Source organism: Oncorhynchus tshawytscha, linkage group LG05 (assembly GCF_018296145.1).
Source record: "Oncorhynchus tshawytscha isolate Ot180627B linkage group LG05, Otsh_v2.0, whole genome shotgun sequence".
Classification (NCBI taxonomy): domain Eukaryota; kingdom Metazoa; phylum Chordata; class Actinopteri; order Salmoniformes; family Salmonidae; genus Oncorhynchus; species Oncorhynchus tshawytscha.
The window spans coordinates 3,828,595-3,846,634 of NC_056433.1; the positions used below are offsets into that span (position 1 = coordinate 3,828,595).

General features: G+C 46.6%; 2 protein-coding genes across 3 annotated transcripts in view; one reads left to right on the top strand and one right to left on the bottom strand.

Annotated features, from left to right (window-relative positions):
• Positions 1–3,792, bottom strand: part of ccm2 (CCM2 scaffold protein) — a 66,855-nt gene extending 63,063 nt beyond the window's left edge. The window contains exon 1 of one of the 2 annotated variants that reach the window (XM_042321347.1): positions 3,394–3,792. In XM_042321347.1, coding sequence (XP_042177281.1) covers positions 3,394–3,423 — 30 coding nt within the window. In that variant the 5' untranslated portion in view covers positions 3,424–3,792. The remainder of the gene's footprint in view (positions 1–3,393) is intronic. The other variant, XM_042321346.1, reaches the window with a different exon arrangement.
• Positions 3,793–16,432: 12,640 nt separating this feature from the next.
• LOC112249815 (XK-related protein 6-like) overlaps positions 16,433–18,040 on the top strand; it is a 160,063-nt gene continuing 158,455 nt past the window's right edge. Inside the window, exon 1 of the mRNA XM_042321348.1 lies at positions 16,433–17,460. Within this exon, the coding sequence (XP_042177282.1) occupies positions 16,871–17,460 (590 nt within the window). The 5' untranslated portion in view covers positions 16,433–16,870. The remainder of the gene's footprint in view (positions 17,461–18,040) is intronic.

The following is an 18,040-nucleotide window of genomic DNA, read 5'->3' on the forward strand; positions in this document are numbered from 1 at the left end:
AAATGGAACAACACATACTAAATGTAACAACACATACTAAATGTAACAACACATAACACATACTAAATATAACAACACATAACACATACTAAATGTAACAACACATAACACATACTAAATTGAACAGATACTAAATGGAACAACACATAACACATACTGAATGGAACAGATACTAAATGTAACAACACATACTAAATGGAACAGATACTAAATGTAACAACACATACTAAATGTAACAACACATAAGACATACTAAATGTAACAACACATACTAAATGGAACACATGACACATACTAAATGTAACAACATATACTAAATGTAACAACATATACTAAATGGAACAACACATGACACATACTAAATGTAACAACATATACTAAATGGAACAACACATGACACATACTACATGTAACAACATATACTAAATGTAACAACACATAACACATACTAAATGTAACAACACATACTAAATGTAACAACACATAACACATACTAAATGTAACAACATATACTAAATGGAACAACACATAACACATACTAAATGTAACAACACATACTAAATGTAACAACACATAACACATACTAAATGTAACAACACATACTAAATGTAACAACACATACTAAATATAACAACACATACTAAATGTAACAACACATACTAAATGGAACAACACATACTAAATGTAACAACACATACTAAATGGAACAACACATACTAAATGGAACAACACATACTAAATGGAACAACACATAACACATACTAAATGTAACAACACATACTAAATGGAACAACACATAACACATACTAAATGGAACAACACATACTAAATGGAACAACACATAACACATACTAAATGTAACACAAACTAAATGTAACAACACATACTAAATGTAACAAAACAAAGACAAACTAAATGTAACAACACATACTAAATGTAACAACACATAACACATACTAAATGGAACAACACATACTAAATGTAACAACACATAACACATACTAAATGTAACAACACATACTAAATGGAACAACACATACTAAATGGAACAACACATAACACATACTAAATGTAACAACACATACTAAATGTAACAACACATACTAAATGTAACAACACATACTAAATGTAACAACACATACTAAATGTAACAACACATACTAAATGTAACAACACATAACACATACTAAATGTAACAACACATACTAAATGTAACAACACATAACACATACTAAATGTAACAACACATACTAAATGTAACAACACATACTAAATGTAACAACACATACTAAATGTAACAACACATACTAAATGTAACAACACATACTAAATGTAACAACACATACTAAATGTAACAACACATACTAAATGTAACAACACATACTAAATGTAACAACACATACTAAATGGAACACATACTAAATGTAACAACACATAACATACTAAATGTAACAACACATACTAAATGTAACAACACATAACATACTAAATGGAACAGATACTAAATGTAACAACACATACTAAATGGAACAAATACTAAATGGAACAACACATAACACATACTGAATGGAACAGATACTAAATGTAACAACACAAACTAAATGGAACAACACATAACACATACTAAATGGAACAACACATACTAAATGTAACAACACATAACACATACTAAATGTAACAACACATAACACATACTAAATGGAACAGATACTAAATGTAACAACACATACTAAATGGAACAACACATACTAAATGTAACAACACATAACACATACTAAATGTAACAACACATAACACATACTAAATGGAACAACACATAACACATACTAAATGTAACAACATATACTAAATGTAACAACACATAAGACATACTAAATGTAACAACATATACTAAATGGAACAACACATGACACATACTAAATGTAACAACATATACTAAATGGAACAACACATAACACATACTAAATGTAACAACACATACTAAATGGAACAACACATACTAAATGTAACAACACATAACACATACTAAATGTAACAACACATAAGACATACTAAATGTAACAACATATACTAAATGTAACAACATATACTAAATGTAACAACATATACTAAATGGAACAACACATGACACATACTAAATGTAACAACATATACTAAATGGAACAACACATGACACATACTAAATGTAACAAAACATAACACATACTAAATGTAACAACATATACTAAATGTAACAACACATAACACATACTAAATGTAACAACATATACTAAATGGAACAACACATAACACATACTAAATGTAACAACACATAACACATACTAAATGTAACAACATATAACACATACTAAATGTAACAACACATAACACATACTAAATGTAACAACATATAACACATACTAAATGTAACAACACACAACACATACTAAATGTAACAACACATAACACATACTAAATGTAACAACACATAACACATACTAAATGTAACAACACATAACACATACTAAATGTAACAACACATAACACATACTAAATGTAACAACACATACTAAATGTAACAACACATACTAAATGTAACAACACATACTAAATGGAACAACACATACTAAATGGAACAACACATACTAAATGTAACAACACATACTAAATGGAACAACACATAACACATACTAAATGTAACAACACATAACACATACTAAATGTAACAACACATACTAAATGTAACAACACATACTAAATGGAACAACACATAACACATACTAAATGTAACAACATATAACACATACTAAATGTAACAACATATAACACATACTAAATGTAACAACACATAACACATACTAAATGTAACAACATATAACACATACTAAATGGAACAACACATACTAAATGGAACAACACATAACACATACTAAATGTAACACATACTAAATGTAACAACACATAACACATACTAAATGTAACAACACATAACACATACTAAATGTAACAACACACTAAATGGAGGAAGACATGTATATTTACATCTACCCCCCGAGTCCAGCTTGGTTGAGCATGAATGATGTTTTCAAAATGCAAGTTACCAACATCCTTGATATTTTCTTAACTTTGTGGCCAAGTGTGAGATCTTAGTTAGTGAGCTGAAAGACATTAAATGTTTCCACCCTGACGGTATATAAACTGCGCAAAGGACGTTTATTTACTATTTTGTAGAAATGACACAAGGCGCATTTAGAGAAATATCGGCCAGAATTGTAGCAACATAACGTGATGTTTTTTAGTCAGTTACGAAAGTATAATGATGACAATCACGAAACAAGAGAGAGAGAAAACGACGCCCTGAAACCAAGCCTGTTTCTACCGCACTTAACTACCTAAATAAAGTTAGTCACGTACCTTTTTCACTTTCTTCACATCCTCTTCCATTTCTATGTGTTGATCCTCTTCATGCTTCACTTTCAACAGATGATTTCTTCCAACAACTCTCTTAGAGACACACTGATAATCTTTGACATTTCCACCCAAAGTAAAAAATAAAAACAAATAGCATAGCTAGTGGGCCTTCTGTGATCATAAAATGTGTGGAATAATAACAGTTTGTAACTTCGATAACATTCAATTCTCGCGTTGTCAAAAAACAACAACAACACTTATTTCCTTATGTCAGATAGCAGTGACTTGGTATTATTATTAAAACACCTACATGGAAAAGATAAGGGGTATACAAAACAGACAAAACAGCATGAACTTTTCTACCGTGTCGCCATTTTGAGTGTTCTTCTTCGGTGTCATGGTGTTCAGCACATTTTGTTTGTGCATGCTGCCACCTACTGTGCGGAAGTGATCAGTCACCTTACATTTTGTGATACAAAAATTAAAACCAAGAGGGAAAATAGAAAACTACTACTGACAAGGCCCACGGACTGGGAGGACGGGATTCATTCATTTTATCATATTTATCCAATGCTAAATCACTGTGTCTTGTTTGCAACGAAACTGTCCCTGTTTGCAAATAATTAAATCTAAGATATTTTAAGGAATCTGAGTATGGTCCTTTCAAAAGTTAGACCAACCTTTCCACCCCAGACAGAGTAGTCCTCATGATGCAGCTTTAACCACTGGTTCTTCTTCTTCTGTGGTTTAACCGCTGGTTACTCTTCTTCTGTGGTTTAACCGCTGGTTACTCTTCTTCTGTGGTTTAACGCAACGAGAGAAGGTCTTTCCCTAAAAGCTGTCTGAGTTTAAACATCTTAGATTACTTCCCATTCAAAGTCGACCTCTGAATGTCAATGTAACAAAACAGTGATATAGACATAACATCGGAGTCTTTCCTGGGTATTTCACAGGTTATTTCTCCCATAAAACACTGTGGACTAAATCACACTGAGTGTCCAAAAAATTGTGAACACCTTCCTAATATTGAGCTGCACCCCTATTTTTCTTGCTCTCAGAACAGCCTCAATTCATTTGGGACATGAACTCTACAATGTGTTGAAAGCACAGGGATGCTGGTCCAAGACTTCTCACAGTTGTTTCAAGTTGGCTGTGTTTGTCACGACTTCCACCGAAGGTGGCTCCTCTCCCTGTTCGGGGTGGTGCTCGGCGGTCGTCGTCGCCTCGTCTATTAGCTCCCACCGAAGGTGGCTCCTCTCCCTGTTCTGGCGGTGCTCGGCGGTCGTCTTCGCCTGGTCTACTAGCTCCCACCGAAGGTGGCTCCTCTCCCTGTTCTGGCGGTGCTCGGCGGTCGTCGTCGCCTCGTCTACTAGCTCCCACCGAAGGTGGCTCCTCTCCCTGTTCGGGCGGTGCTCGGCGGTCGTCTTCGCCTGGTCTACTAGCTCCCACCGAAGGTGGCTCCTCTCCCTGTTCGGGCGGTGCTCGGCAGTCGTCGTCGCCTGGTCTACTAGCTCCCACCGAAGGTGGCTCCTCTTCCTGTTCTGGCGGTGCTCGGCGGTTGTCGTCGCCTGGTCTATTAGCTCCCACCGAAGGTGGCTCCTCTCCCTCTTCGGGCGGTGCTCGGCGGTCGTCTTCGCCTGGTCTACTAGCTCCCACCGAAGGTGGCTCCTCTCCCTGCTCGGGGCGGTGCTCGGCGGTTGTCTTCGCCTGGTCTACTAGATACCCACCGAAGGTGGCTCCTCTTCCTGTTCTGGCGGTGCTCGGCGGTCGTCGTCGCCTGGTCTATTAGCTCCCACCGAAGGTGGCTCCTCTCCCTGTTCTGGCGGTGCTCGGCGGTCGTCGTCGGCTCGTCTACTAGCTCCCACCGAAGGTGGCTCCTCTCCCTGTTCGGGCGGTGCTCGGTAGTCGTCGCGCCTGGTCTACTAGCTCCCACCGAAGGTGGCTCCTCTTCCTGTTCTGGCGGTGCTCGGCGGTCGTCGTCGCCTGGTCTATTAGCTCCCACCGAAGGTGGCTCCTCTCCCTGTTCGGGCGGTGCTCGGCGGTCGTCGTCGCCTCGTCTACTAGCTCCCACCGAAGGTGGCTCCTCTCCTGTACGGGCGGTGCTCGGCAGTCGTCGTCGCCTGGTCTACTAGCTCCCACCGAAGGTGGCTCCTCTTCCTGTTCTGGCGGTGCTCGGCGGTCGTCGTCGCCTGGTCTATTAGCTCCCACCGAAGGTGGCTCCTCTCCCTGTTCGGGCGGTGCTCGGCGGTCGTCGTCGCCTCGTCTACTAGCTCCCACCGAAGGTGGCTCCTCTCCCTGTTCGGGCGGTGCTCGGCAGTTGTCGTCGCCTGGTCTACTAGCTCCCACCGAAGGTGGCTCCTCTTCCTGTTCTGGCGGTGCTCGGCGGTCGTCGTCGCCTGGTCTACTAGCTCCCACCGAAGGTGGCCCTCTTCCTGTTCTGGCGGTGCTCGGCGGTCGTCGTCGCCTGGTCTATTAGCTCCCACCGAAGGTGGCTCCTCTCCCTGTTCGGGCGGTGCTCGGCGGTCGTCTTCGCCTGGTCTACTAGCTCCCACCAAAGGTGGCTCCCTCCCTGTTCGGGGCGGTGCTCGCGGTCGTCTTCGCCTGGTCTACTAGCTCCCACCGAAGGTGGCTCCTCTCCCTGTTCGGGCGGTGCTCGGCGGTCGTCGTCGCCTGGTCTACTAGCTCCCACCGAAGGTGGCTCCTCTTCCTGTTCGGGCGGTGCTCGGCAGTCGTCGTGCCTGGTCTACTAGCTCCCACCGAAGGTGGCTCCTCTTCCTGTTCTGGCGGTGCTCGGCGGTTGTCGTCGCCTGGTCTATTAGCTCCCACCGAAGGTGGCTCCTCTCCCTCTTCGGGCGGTGCTCGGCGGTCGTCTTCGCCTGGTCTACTAGCTCCCACCGAAGGTGGCTCCTCTCCCTGCTCGGGCGGTGCTCGGCGGTTGTCTTCGCCTGGTCTACTAGATACCCACCGAAGGTGGCTCCTCTTCCTGTTCTGGCGGTGCTCGGCGGTCGTCGTCGCCTGGTCTATTAGCTCCCACCGAAGGTGGCTCTCCCTGTTCTGGCGGTGCTCGGCGGTCGTCGTCGGCTCGTCTACTAGCTCCCACCGAAGGTGGCTCCTCTCCCTGTTCGGGCGGTGCTCGGTAGTCGTCGTCGCCTGGTCTACTAGCTCCCACCGAAGGTGGCTCCTCTTCCTGTTCTGGCGGTGCTCGGCGGTCGTCGTCGCCTGGTCTATTAGCTCCCACCGAAGGTGGCTCCTCTCCCTGTTCGGGCGGTGCTCGGCGGTCGTTGTCGCCTCGTCTACTAGCTCCCACCGAAGGTGGCTCCTCTCCCTGTTCGGGCGGTGCTCGGCAGTCGTCGTCGCCTGGTCTACTGCTCCCACCGAAGGTGCTCCTCTTCCTGTTCTGGCGGTGCTCGGCGGTCGTCGTCGCCTGGTCTATTAGCTCCCACCGAAGGTGGCCTCTCCCTGTTCGGGCGGTGCTCGGCGGTCGTCGTCGCCTCGTCTACTAGCTCCCACCGAAGGTGGCTCCTCTCCCTGTTCGGGCGGTGCTCGGCAGTTGTCGTCGCCTGGTCTACTAGCTCCCACCGAAGGTGGCTCCTCTTCCTGTTCTGGCGGTGCTCGGCGGTCGTCGTCGCCTGGTCTACTAGCTCCCACCGAAGGTGGCTCCTCTTCCTGTTCTGGCGGTGCTCGGCGGTCGTCGTCGCCTGGTCTATTAGCTCCCACCGAAGGTGGCTCCTCTCCCTGTTCGGGGCGGTGCTCGGCGGTCGTCTTCGCCTGGTCTACTAGCTCCCACCAAAGGTGGCTCCCTCCCTGTTCGGGGCGGTGCTCGCGGTCGTCTTCGCCTGGTCTACTAGCTCCCACCGAAGGTGGCTCCTCTCCCTGTTCGGGGCGGTGCTCGGCGGTCGTCGTCGCCTGGTCTACTAGCTCCCAACGAAGGTGGCTCCTCTTCCTGTTCTGGCGGTGCTCGGCGGTCGTCGTCGCCTGGTCTATTAGCTCCCACCGAAGGTGGCTCCTCTCCCTGTTCTGGCGGTGCTCGGCGGTCGTCGTCGGCTCGTCTACTAGCTCCCACCGAAGGTGGCTCCTCTCCCTGTTCGGGCGGTGCTCGGTAGTTGTCGTCGCCTGGTCTACTAGCTCCCACCGAAGGTGGCTCCTCTTCCTGTTCTGGCGGTGCTCGGCGGTCGTCGTCGCCTGGTCTATTAGCTCCCACCGAAGGTGGCTCCTCTCCCTGTTCGGGGCGGTGCTCGGCGGTCGTCGTCGCCTCGTCTACTAGCTCCCACCGAAGGTGGCTCCTCTCCCTGTTCGGGCGGTGCTCGGCAGTCGTCGTCGCCTGGTCTACTAGCTCCCACCGAAGGTGGCCCTCTTCCTGTTCTGGCGGTGCTCGGCGGTCGTCGTCGCCTGGTCTATTAGCTCCCACCGAAGGTGGCTCCTCTCCCTGTTCGGGCGGTGCTCGGCGGTCGTCGTCGCCTCGTCTACTAGCTCCCACCGAAGGTGGCTCCTCTCCCTGTTCGGGCGGTGCTCGGCAGTCGTCGTCGCCTGGTCTACTAGCTCCCACCGAAGGTGGCTCCTCTTCCTGTTCTGGCGGTGCTCGGCGGTCGTCGTCGCCTGGTCTACTAGCTCCCACCGAAGGTGGCTCCTCTTCCTGTTCTGGCGGTGCTCGGCGGTCGTCGTCGCCTGGTCTATTAGCTCCCACCGAAGGTGGCTCCTCTCCCTGTTCGGGGCGGTGCTCGGCGGTCGTCTTCGCCTGGTCTACTAGCTCCCACCAAGGTGGCTCCCTCCCTGTTCGGGGCGGTGCTCGGCGGTCGTCTTCGCCTGGTCTACTAGCTCCCACCGAAGGTGGCTCCTCTCCCTGTTCGGGCGGTGCTCGGCGGTCGTCGTCGCCTGGTCTACTAGCTCCCACCGAAGGTGGCTCCTCTTCCTGTTCTGGCGGTGCTCGGCGGTCGTCGTCGCCTGGTCTATTAGCTCCCACCGAAGGTGGCTCCTCTCCCTGTTCGGGCGGTGCTCGGCGGTCGTCTTCGCCTGGTCTACTAGCTCCCACCGAAGGTGGCTCCTCTCCCTGTTCGGGCGGTGCTCGGCAGTCGTCGTCGCCTGGTCTACTAGCTCCCACCGAAGGTGGCTCCTCTCCCTGTTCGGGCGGTGCTCGGTGGTCGTCTTCGCCTGGTCTACTAGCTCCCACCGAAGGTGGCTCCTCTCCCTGTTCGGGCGGTGCTCGGCGGTCGTCGTCGCCTGGTCTACTAGCTCCCACCGAAGGTGGCTCCTCTCCCTGTTCGGGGCGGTGCTCGGCGGTCGTCGTCGCCTGGTCTACTAGCTCCCACCGAAGGTGGCTCCTCTCCCTGTTCGGGGCGGTGCTCGGCGGTCGTCGTCGCCTGGTCTACTAGCTGCCACCAATCCATTTTTCCTTTTCGTTTGTGTCTGTCTGTATTGTTTACACCTGTGTCTTCTTAGTTGATTTCGGTGGGTATATTTACCTCCGCTGCCGGCTAATCTTTTGTACGGGATTGTTTTCTGGTGTTACGTTATTGAGGGGTGCGTGTCTGCACCACAGGGTTTCTTTTCCTCAAGGCAGTTGTGCCGTTTGGTCTTGTGTTTAGGAGTAGAAGTTTCTCCTCCGTGTGTCGCACTTCATTTCCCTGTGTGTGTGGCGACCTCGTTTGGGTTTTCAGTCCCATGTTTGTAGTTGAGTTGGGACTTCCTTGCTCTCCTGCTCCTGGCTCCTGCACCTCCCTCCAATAGGAGGCACATAACAGTGCATCCTTTGGGTGGTGGGCCATTCTTGATAAACATGGGAAAACTGTTGGTGTTCTTGACACAAACCGGTGCACCTGGGCACCTACTACCATACCCCGTTCAACGACACTTCAATATGTTGTCTTGCCCGTTCACCCTCTGAATGGCACACACATACACAATCCATGTCTCAATTGTCTCAATGCTTAAAAATCCTTCTTTGACCTGCCTCTTCCCCGTCATCTACACTGATTGAAGTGGATGTCACCAATTACACCAGTAAGTGATCACAGCTTTCACCTGGATTCACCTGGTCAGTCTGTATCATGGAAAGAGCAGCTGTTCATAATGTTTTGTACATTTATTGTAGATAACTTTATATAATCGGATCCGTGCTATTTTCTTCAAAATCTTAAGCTAACAAGGGTTAGGCCTGTGCTTTGTGCCATTTTTTAAATATTTTTTTTATTTTACCTTTATTTTACTAGGCAAGTCAGTTAAGAACAAATTCTTATTTTCAATGACGGCCTAGGAACAGTGGGTTAACTGCCTGTTCAGGGGCAGAACGACAGATTTGTACCTTGTCAGCTCGGGGTTTGAACTTGCAACCTTTCGGTTACTAGTCCAACGCTCTAACCACTAGGCTACCCTTCTCTAAGAAAAGGTAGGCCTATGTCATACCCTCTCATATCCCATCAATTTGAGTCTTGGTTTTAACTTCACAGCCCTTCAGTGACACTGAGGTAGGCTATTTAAAGAGTGCATGGTGGGTGGAGGAGTTGACCGACAAAATCTATGGATATATCAGCCAATAGCTTCCTTCTGTCTGTCAAACAGGCCTACCACTTATTTCTTAAATAGAAAGAAATACTATGACAACTATGACAACACAGATGGTAGCCTATCGTAAGGCTTGATGTCACTTCACTGTATTTGAAGATAGAGGAGGCCTTCTAGATCCCTATGGAAGCCTACAGCCCTCCTGATAACTATATCGCTGATTGAATCCCAAATGGCACCCTAATCCCTATGGACCCTGGTCAAAAGTAGTGCACTACATCGGGAATAGGGTGCAATTTGGGAAATATCTTCTCAATTCACCATTTCCAGCATATAACCTTGAGATCATCTCCAACAACTCACATCTCTCCCTTCTATCGACAGGCATGATATCATTAATAGACAGACATGATATCATCTATAGACATTCAGACATTATGCATCTATAGACAGACAGACATGATGCATCTATAGACAGTCAGACATGATGCATCTATGGACAGACAGACATGATGCATCTATGGACAGTCAGACATGATGCATCTATGGACAGTCAGACATGATGAATCTACTGTATAGACAGTCAGACATGATGAATCTACTGTATAGACAGTCAGACATGATATCATCTATAGACATTCAGACATTATGCATCTATAGACAGACAGACATGATGCATCTATAGACAGACAGACAGACATGATGCATCTATAGACAGTCAGACATGATGCATCTATAGACAGACAGACATGATGCATCCATGGACAGTCAGACATGATGAATCTACTGTATAGACATTCAGACATTATGCATCTATAGAAAGACAGACATGATGCATCTATAGACAGACAGACATGATGCATCTATGGACAGACAGACATGATGCATCTATAGACAGTCAGACATGATGCATCCATGGACAGTCAGACATGATGAATCTACTGTATAGACAGTCAGACATGATGAATCTACTGTATAGACAGTCAGACATGATATCATCTATAGACATTCAGACATTATGCATCTATAGACAGTCAGACATGATGCATCTATGGACAGACAGACATGATGAATTTATAGACAGTCATTTCAGCTTCCCCCCGCCCCCAGGGATGAACCTTTCAGCTTCCCCCCCCCTCCACAGGGACTTTCAACAACTCTTTAGACCCATTGGCAGACAGATACAATGTGATTTAATAATGATAATATGTGATGTTTAATAAAGCCTAACTTCAGAAATGTCTAAAAGAAATGTCTAAAACAGTTTTTATCAACTAGAGAATTTGTTCTAATATGTTATGGACAAGAGGAATACCTATGTGAGTATGCTGTTCATCGACTACAGCTCGGCATTCAACACCATAGTACCCTCCAAGCTCGTCATCAAGCTCGAGACCCTGGGTCTCGACCCAGCCCTGTGCAACTGGGTACTGGACTTCCTGACGGGCCGCCCCAGGTGGTGAGGGTAGGCAACAACATCTCCACCCCGCTGATCCTCAACACAAGTAGTGCACTACATCGGGAATAGGGTGCAATTTGGGAAATATCTTCTCAATTCACCATTTCCAGCATATAACCTTGAGATCATCTCCAACAACTCACATCTCTCCCTTCTATCGACAGGCATGATATCATTAATAGACAGACATGATATCATCTATAGACATTCAGACATTATGCATCTATAGACAGACAGACATGATGCATCTATAGACAGTCAGACATGATGCATCTATGGACAGACAGACATGATGCATCTATGGACAGTCAGACATGATGCATCTATGGACAGTCAGACATGATGAATCTACTGTATAGACAGTCAGACATGATGAATCTACTGTATAGACAGTCAGACATGATATCATCTATAGACATTCAGACATTATGCATCTATAGACAGACAGACATGATGCATCTATAGACAGACAGACAGACATGATGCATCTATAGACAGTCAGACATGATGCATCTATAGACAGACAGACATGATGCATCCATGGACAGTCAGACATGATGCATCTATGGACAGACAGACATGATGCATCCATGGACAGTCAGACATGATGAATCTACTGTATAGACATTCAGACATTATGCATCTATAGAAAGACAGACATGATGCATCTATAGACAGACAGACATGATGCATCTATGGACAGACAGACATGATGCATCTATAGACAGACAGACATGATGCATCTATAGACAGACAGACATGATGCATCTATGGACAGACAGACATGATGCATCTATAGACAGACAGACATGATGCATCTATAGACAGACAGACATGATGCATCTATGGACAGACAGACATGATGCATCTATAGACAGACAGACATGATGCATCTATAGACAGACAGACATGATGCATCTATAGACAGACAGACATGATGCATCTATAGACAGACAGACATGATGCATCTATGGACAGACAGACATGATGCATCTATAGACAGACAGACATGATGCATCTATAGACAGACAGACATGATGCATCTATAGACAGACAGACATGATGCATCTATAGACAGACAGACATGATGCATCTATGGACAGACAGACATGATGCATCCATGGACAGTCAGACATGATGCATCTATGGACAGACAGACATGATGCATCCATGGACAGTCAGACATGATGAATCTACTGTATAGACATTCAGACATTATGCATCTATAGAAAGACAGACATGATGCATCTATAGACAGACAGACATGATGCATCTATGGACAGACAGACATGATGCATCTATAGACAGTCAGACATGATGCATCTATGGACAGACAGACATGATGCATCTATAGACAGACAGACATGATGCATCTATAGACAGACAGACATGATGCATCTATAGACAGACAGACATGATGCATCTATAGACAGACAGACATGATGCATCTATAGACAGACAGACATGATGCATCTATGGACAGACAGACATGATGCATCTATGGACAGTCAGACATGATGCATCTATAGACAGTCAGACATGATGCATCTATGGACAGACAGACATGATGCATCTATAGACAGACAGACATGATGCATCTATAGACAGACAGACATGATGCATCTATAGACAGTCAGACATGATGCATCTATGGACAGACAGACATGATGCATCTATAGACAGACAGACATGATGCATCTATAGACAGACAGACATGATGCATCTATAGACAGTCAGACATGATGCATCTATAGACAGACAGACATGATGCATCTATAGACAGTCAGACATGATGAATCTACTGTATAGACATTCAGACATTATGCATCTATAGAAAGACAGACATGATGCATCTATAGACAGACAGACATGATGCATCTATGGACAGTCAGACATGATGCATCTATGGACAGACAGACATGATGCATCTATAGACAGACAGACATGATATCATCTATAGACATTCAGACATTATGCATCTATAGAAAGACAGACATGATGCATCTATAGACAGACAGACATGATGCATCTATGGACAGACAGACATGATGCATCTATAGACAGTCAGACATGATGCATCCATGGACAGTCAGACATGATGAATCTACTGTATAGACAGTCAGACATGATGAATCTACTGTATAGACAGTCAGACATGATATCATCTATAGACATTCAGACATTATGCATCTATAGACAGTCAGACATGATGCATCTATGGACAGACAGACATGATGAATTTATAGACAGTCATTTCAGCTTCCCCCCCGCCCCCAGGGATGAACCTTTCAGCTTCCCCCTCCACAGGGACTTTCAACAACTCTTTAGACCCATTGGCAGACAGATACAATGTGATTTAATAATGATAATATGTGATGTTTAATAAAGCCTAACTTCAGAAATGTCTAAAAGAAATGTCTAAAACAGTTTTTATCAACTAGAGAATTTGTTCTAATATGTTATGGACAAGAGGAATACCTATGTGAGTATGCTGTTCATCGACTACAGCTCGGCATTCAACACCATAGTACCCTCCAAGCTCGTCATCAAGCTCGAGACCCTGGGTCTCGACCCAGCCCTGTGCAACTGGGTACTGGACTTCCTGACGGGCCGCCCCCAGGTGGTGAGGGTAGGCAACAACATCTCCACCCCGCTGATCCTCAACACTGGGGCCCCACAAGGGTGCGTTCTGAGCACTCTCCTGTACTCCCTGTTCACCCACGACTGCGTGGCCACGCACGCCTCCAACTCAATCATCAAGTTTGCGGACGACACAACAGTGGTAGGCTTGATTACCAACAACGACGAGACGGCCTACAGGGAGGAGGTGAGGGCCCTCGGAGTGTGGTGTCAGGAAAATAACCTCACACTCAACGTCAACAAAACTAAGGAGATGATTGTGGACTTCAGGAAACAGCAGAGGGAACACCCCCTATCCACATCAATGGAACAGTAGTGGAGAGGGTAGCAAGTTTTAAGTTCCTCGGCATACACATCACAGACAAACTGAATTGGTCCACTCACACAGACAGCATCGTGAAGAAGGCGCAGCAGCGCCTCTTCAACCTCAGGAGGCTGAAGAAATTCGGCTTGTCACCAAAAGCACTCACAAACTTCTACAGATGCACAATCGAGAGCATCCTGGCGGGCTGTATCACCGCCTGGTATGGCAACTGCTCCACCCACAACCGTAAGGCTCTCCAGAGGGTAGTGAGGTCTGCACAACGCATCACCGGGGGCAAACTACCTGCCCTCCAGGACACCTACACCACCCGATGTTACAGGAAGGCCATAAAGATCATCAAGGACATCAACCACCCGAGCCACTGCCTGTTCACCCCGCTATCATCCAGAAGGCGAGGTCAGTACAGGTGCATCAAAGCTGGGACCGAGAGACTGAAAAACAGCTTCTATCTCAAGGCCATCAGACTGTTAAACAGCCACCACTAACATTGAGTGGCTGCTGCCAACACACTGACACTGACACTGACTCAACTCCAGCCACTTTAATAATGGGAATTGATGGGAAATGTAAATATATCACTAGCCACTTTAAACAATGCTACCTTATATAATGTTACTTACCCTACATTATTCATCTCATATGCATACGTATATACTGTACTCTATATCATCGACTGCATCCTTATGTAATACATGTATCACTAGCCACTTTAACTATGCCACTTTGTTTACATACTCATCTCATATGTATATACTGTACTCGATACCATCTACTGTATCTTGCCTATGCTGCTCTGTACCATCACTCATTCATATATCCTTATGTACATATTCTTTATCCCCTTACACTGTGTATAAGACAGTAGTTTTGGAATTGTTAGTTAGATTACTTGTTGGTTATTACTGCATTGTCGGAACTAGAAGCACAAGCATTTCGCTACACTCGCATTAACATCTGCTAACCATGTGTATGTGACAAATAAAATTTGATTTGATTTGATTTGATTTATTTATTCACCAAATTATTGACCAATATATATATTTTCTGAAATAATTACATTTGATTTCATTGATCTTAGTCTACACCTTGTGGCTCTTCTCTCATTTCAGCTTATGCCATAAATATCTATATATATGCCATAAATATCCTGCCAAATTAACATGAACTTGTAAGCCTGTATATGTCCTGCTCTCTAGCCATGTGTTCCAAGCAACTGGACTATAATTAGTTCCTCATATCAATATCATGTATCTGCCTTGGGGGTTATCTAGAAACTCCCATCACATATCTCACACACACACACACACACACACACACACACACACACACACACACACACACACACACACACACACACACACACACACACACAGACACACACACACAGACACACACACACACACACACACACACACACACACACACACACACACACACACACACACACACACACACACACACACACACACACACACACACACACACACACACACACACACACACACACACACACACACACACACACAGGTAGAGATGGAGGGTGGGTGGGGGGAGCAGACAGAGAGCTCAAGGGGTTAATAAATACACACACCCTGTACGCCCAACGCAGCATTACATCATGCAGCCCTCTTCTTCCATATTTGGGGCTTTAAACAAAACACTAGGTGGCAACCACGTTTAGCAGAAGAGAGACAGAGGGAGAGAGAGAGAGAGAGAGAGAGAGAGAGAGAGAGAGAGAGAGAGAGAGAGAGAGAGAGAGAGAGACAGAGAGAGAGACAGCGAATTAGAGAGAGAGAGAGAGACAGAGAGAGAGAGTGAGAGAGCGGTGGGGAGAGAGAGTGAGAGAGACAGAGAGAGAGACAGCGAACGAGAGAGAGAGAGAGAGAGAGAGAGAGAGAGAGAGAGAGAGCGAATGAGAGAGAGAGAGAGAGAGAGAGCGGTGGGGAGAGAGAGTGAGAGAGAGACAGCGAACGAGAGAGAGAGAGAGAGAAGAGAGAGAGAGAGAGAGAGAGAGAGTGGGGAGAGAGAGAATGAGAGAGAGAGAGAGCGGTGGGGAGAGAGAGTGAGAGAGAGACAGCGAACGAGAGAGAGAGAGGGACAGAGAACGAGACAGAGGGTGGGGGGGATGAATTAGGTAGCCGTGGACGGTCGGCTCGTGGCATTCAGCCCTGCAGCTGGGGGAAGGAAGGAGAGGGAGAGGGTGAGCTGCTGCAGAATAACAGAAAACACTGGATGGTGAGGCTATGAAAGGCTCCAGTAGATAGATAGATTATTAGTTATGGGTATTGAATACACCAGAGTAGTAGTAGCATACTAGCTGTAACCAGGCTACCTCCTCTCCTCTTCAACGGTACCACATTACATACCGAGAGAGAAGATGGGTTATGTCTGTGACGCTGCCTGGACACAATCCGGGAACAGACCTGGAGACGCTGCCGCACTGCCTCACAGCTTTTTTTAGATGGCTCACACATCTGGCACTCGGAAAACAGGTGTCAGGGAAGTGTCGTCACGAACCCCGGAAGCCGGAGGTGTGAGACGCTTCAGCGGAGAGCAAGATGGCAGCGAAATCCGATGGTCGGGGGGTCATCCGGGGATTCGCCCAGCTGCACAACCTGGACGAGGTGGTGGGGACCGGCGAGGGCGACCCGAGGGAAGGCAGCTCCTTCCACATCTGCCACTGCTGCAACACCTCGTCCTGTTACTGGGGCTGCCGGAGCGCCTGTCTGCATTACCTCCACGACAAGAGGAGAGGCGGGGGAGGACAAGAGGACGCGCGGACGGGGCGGCCTCAGCAGGTGGAGCGCCTCTGGCTGGACTGTCTGTGGATCATCCTGGCCCTGTTCGTGTTCTTCTGGGACGTGGGGACGGATTTGGCGCTGGCCATCGACTACTACCACAAGCATGACTACCTCTGGTCCGGACTCACCCTCTTCTTGGTGCTGGTGCCCTCGGTGCTGGTCCAGATCCTGAGCTTCAGGTGGTTCGTGCAGGATTACACCGGGGGCGGTCTGGGCTCTGTGGAAGGGCTGAGCAACCGGAGAGCTACGGCAGGGCTGAGTGCACAGGGAAGGGACAGGTGCTGCCTGCTCTCTGTGTGGCTGTGGCAGACCCTCATACACATCTTCCAGATGGGACAAGTATGGAGGTAAGATAAACTGAAGGATGATGGTCTGTCTGTCTGTCTGTCTCTCTGTCTGTCTGTCTGGGTGCCTACTGACACACCACCTGAAACCCTTCCTCTTCCTCTTCCTCACGAACCATATGAAACCCTTCCTCTTCCTCACCCACCATATGAAGCCCATCCACAACCCTCATCTCCTCTCTTCTCCTCTCATCCTTTTGTGCTCACCTGGTATAACCCTTGGTACATGACCATTGTGCTCACCTGGTATAACCCTTGGCACATGACTCTTGTGCCCACCTGGTATAACCCTTGGCACATGACTATTGTGCCCACCTGGTATAACCCTTGGCACATGACTCTTGTGCCCACCTGGTATAACCCTTGGCACATGACTCTTGTGCCCACCTGGTATAACCCTTGGCACATGACTATTATGCTCACCTGGTATAACCCTTGGCACATGACTCTCGTGCTCACCTGGTATAACCCTTGGTACATGACTCTTGTGCTCACCTGGTATAACCCTTGGTACATGACTCTTGTGCCCACCTGGTATAACCCTTGGTACATGACTCTTGTGCTCACCTGGTACATGACTTGC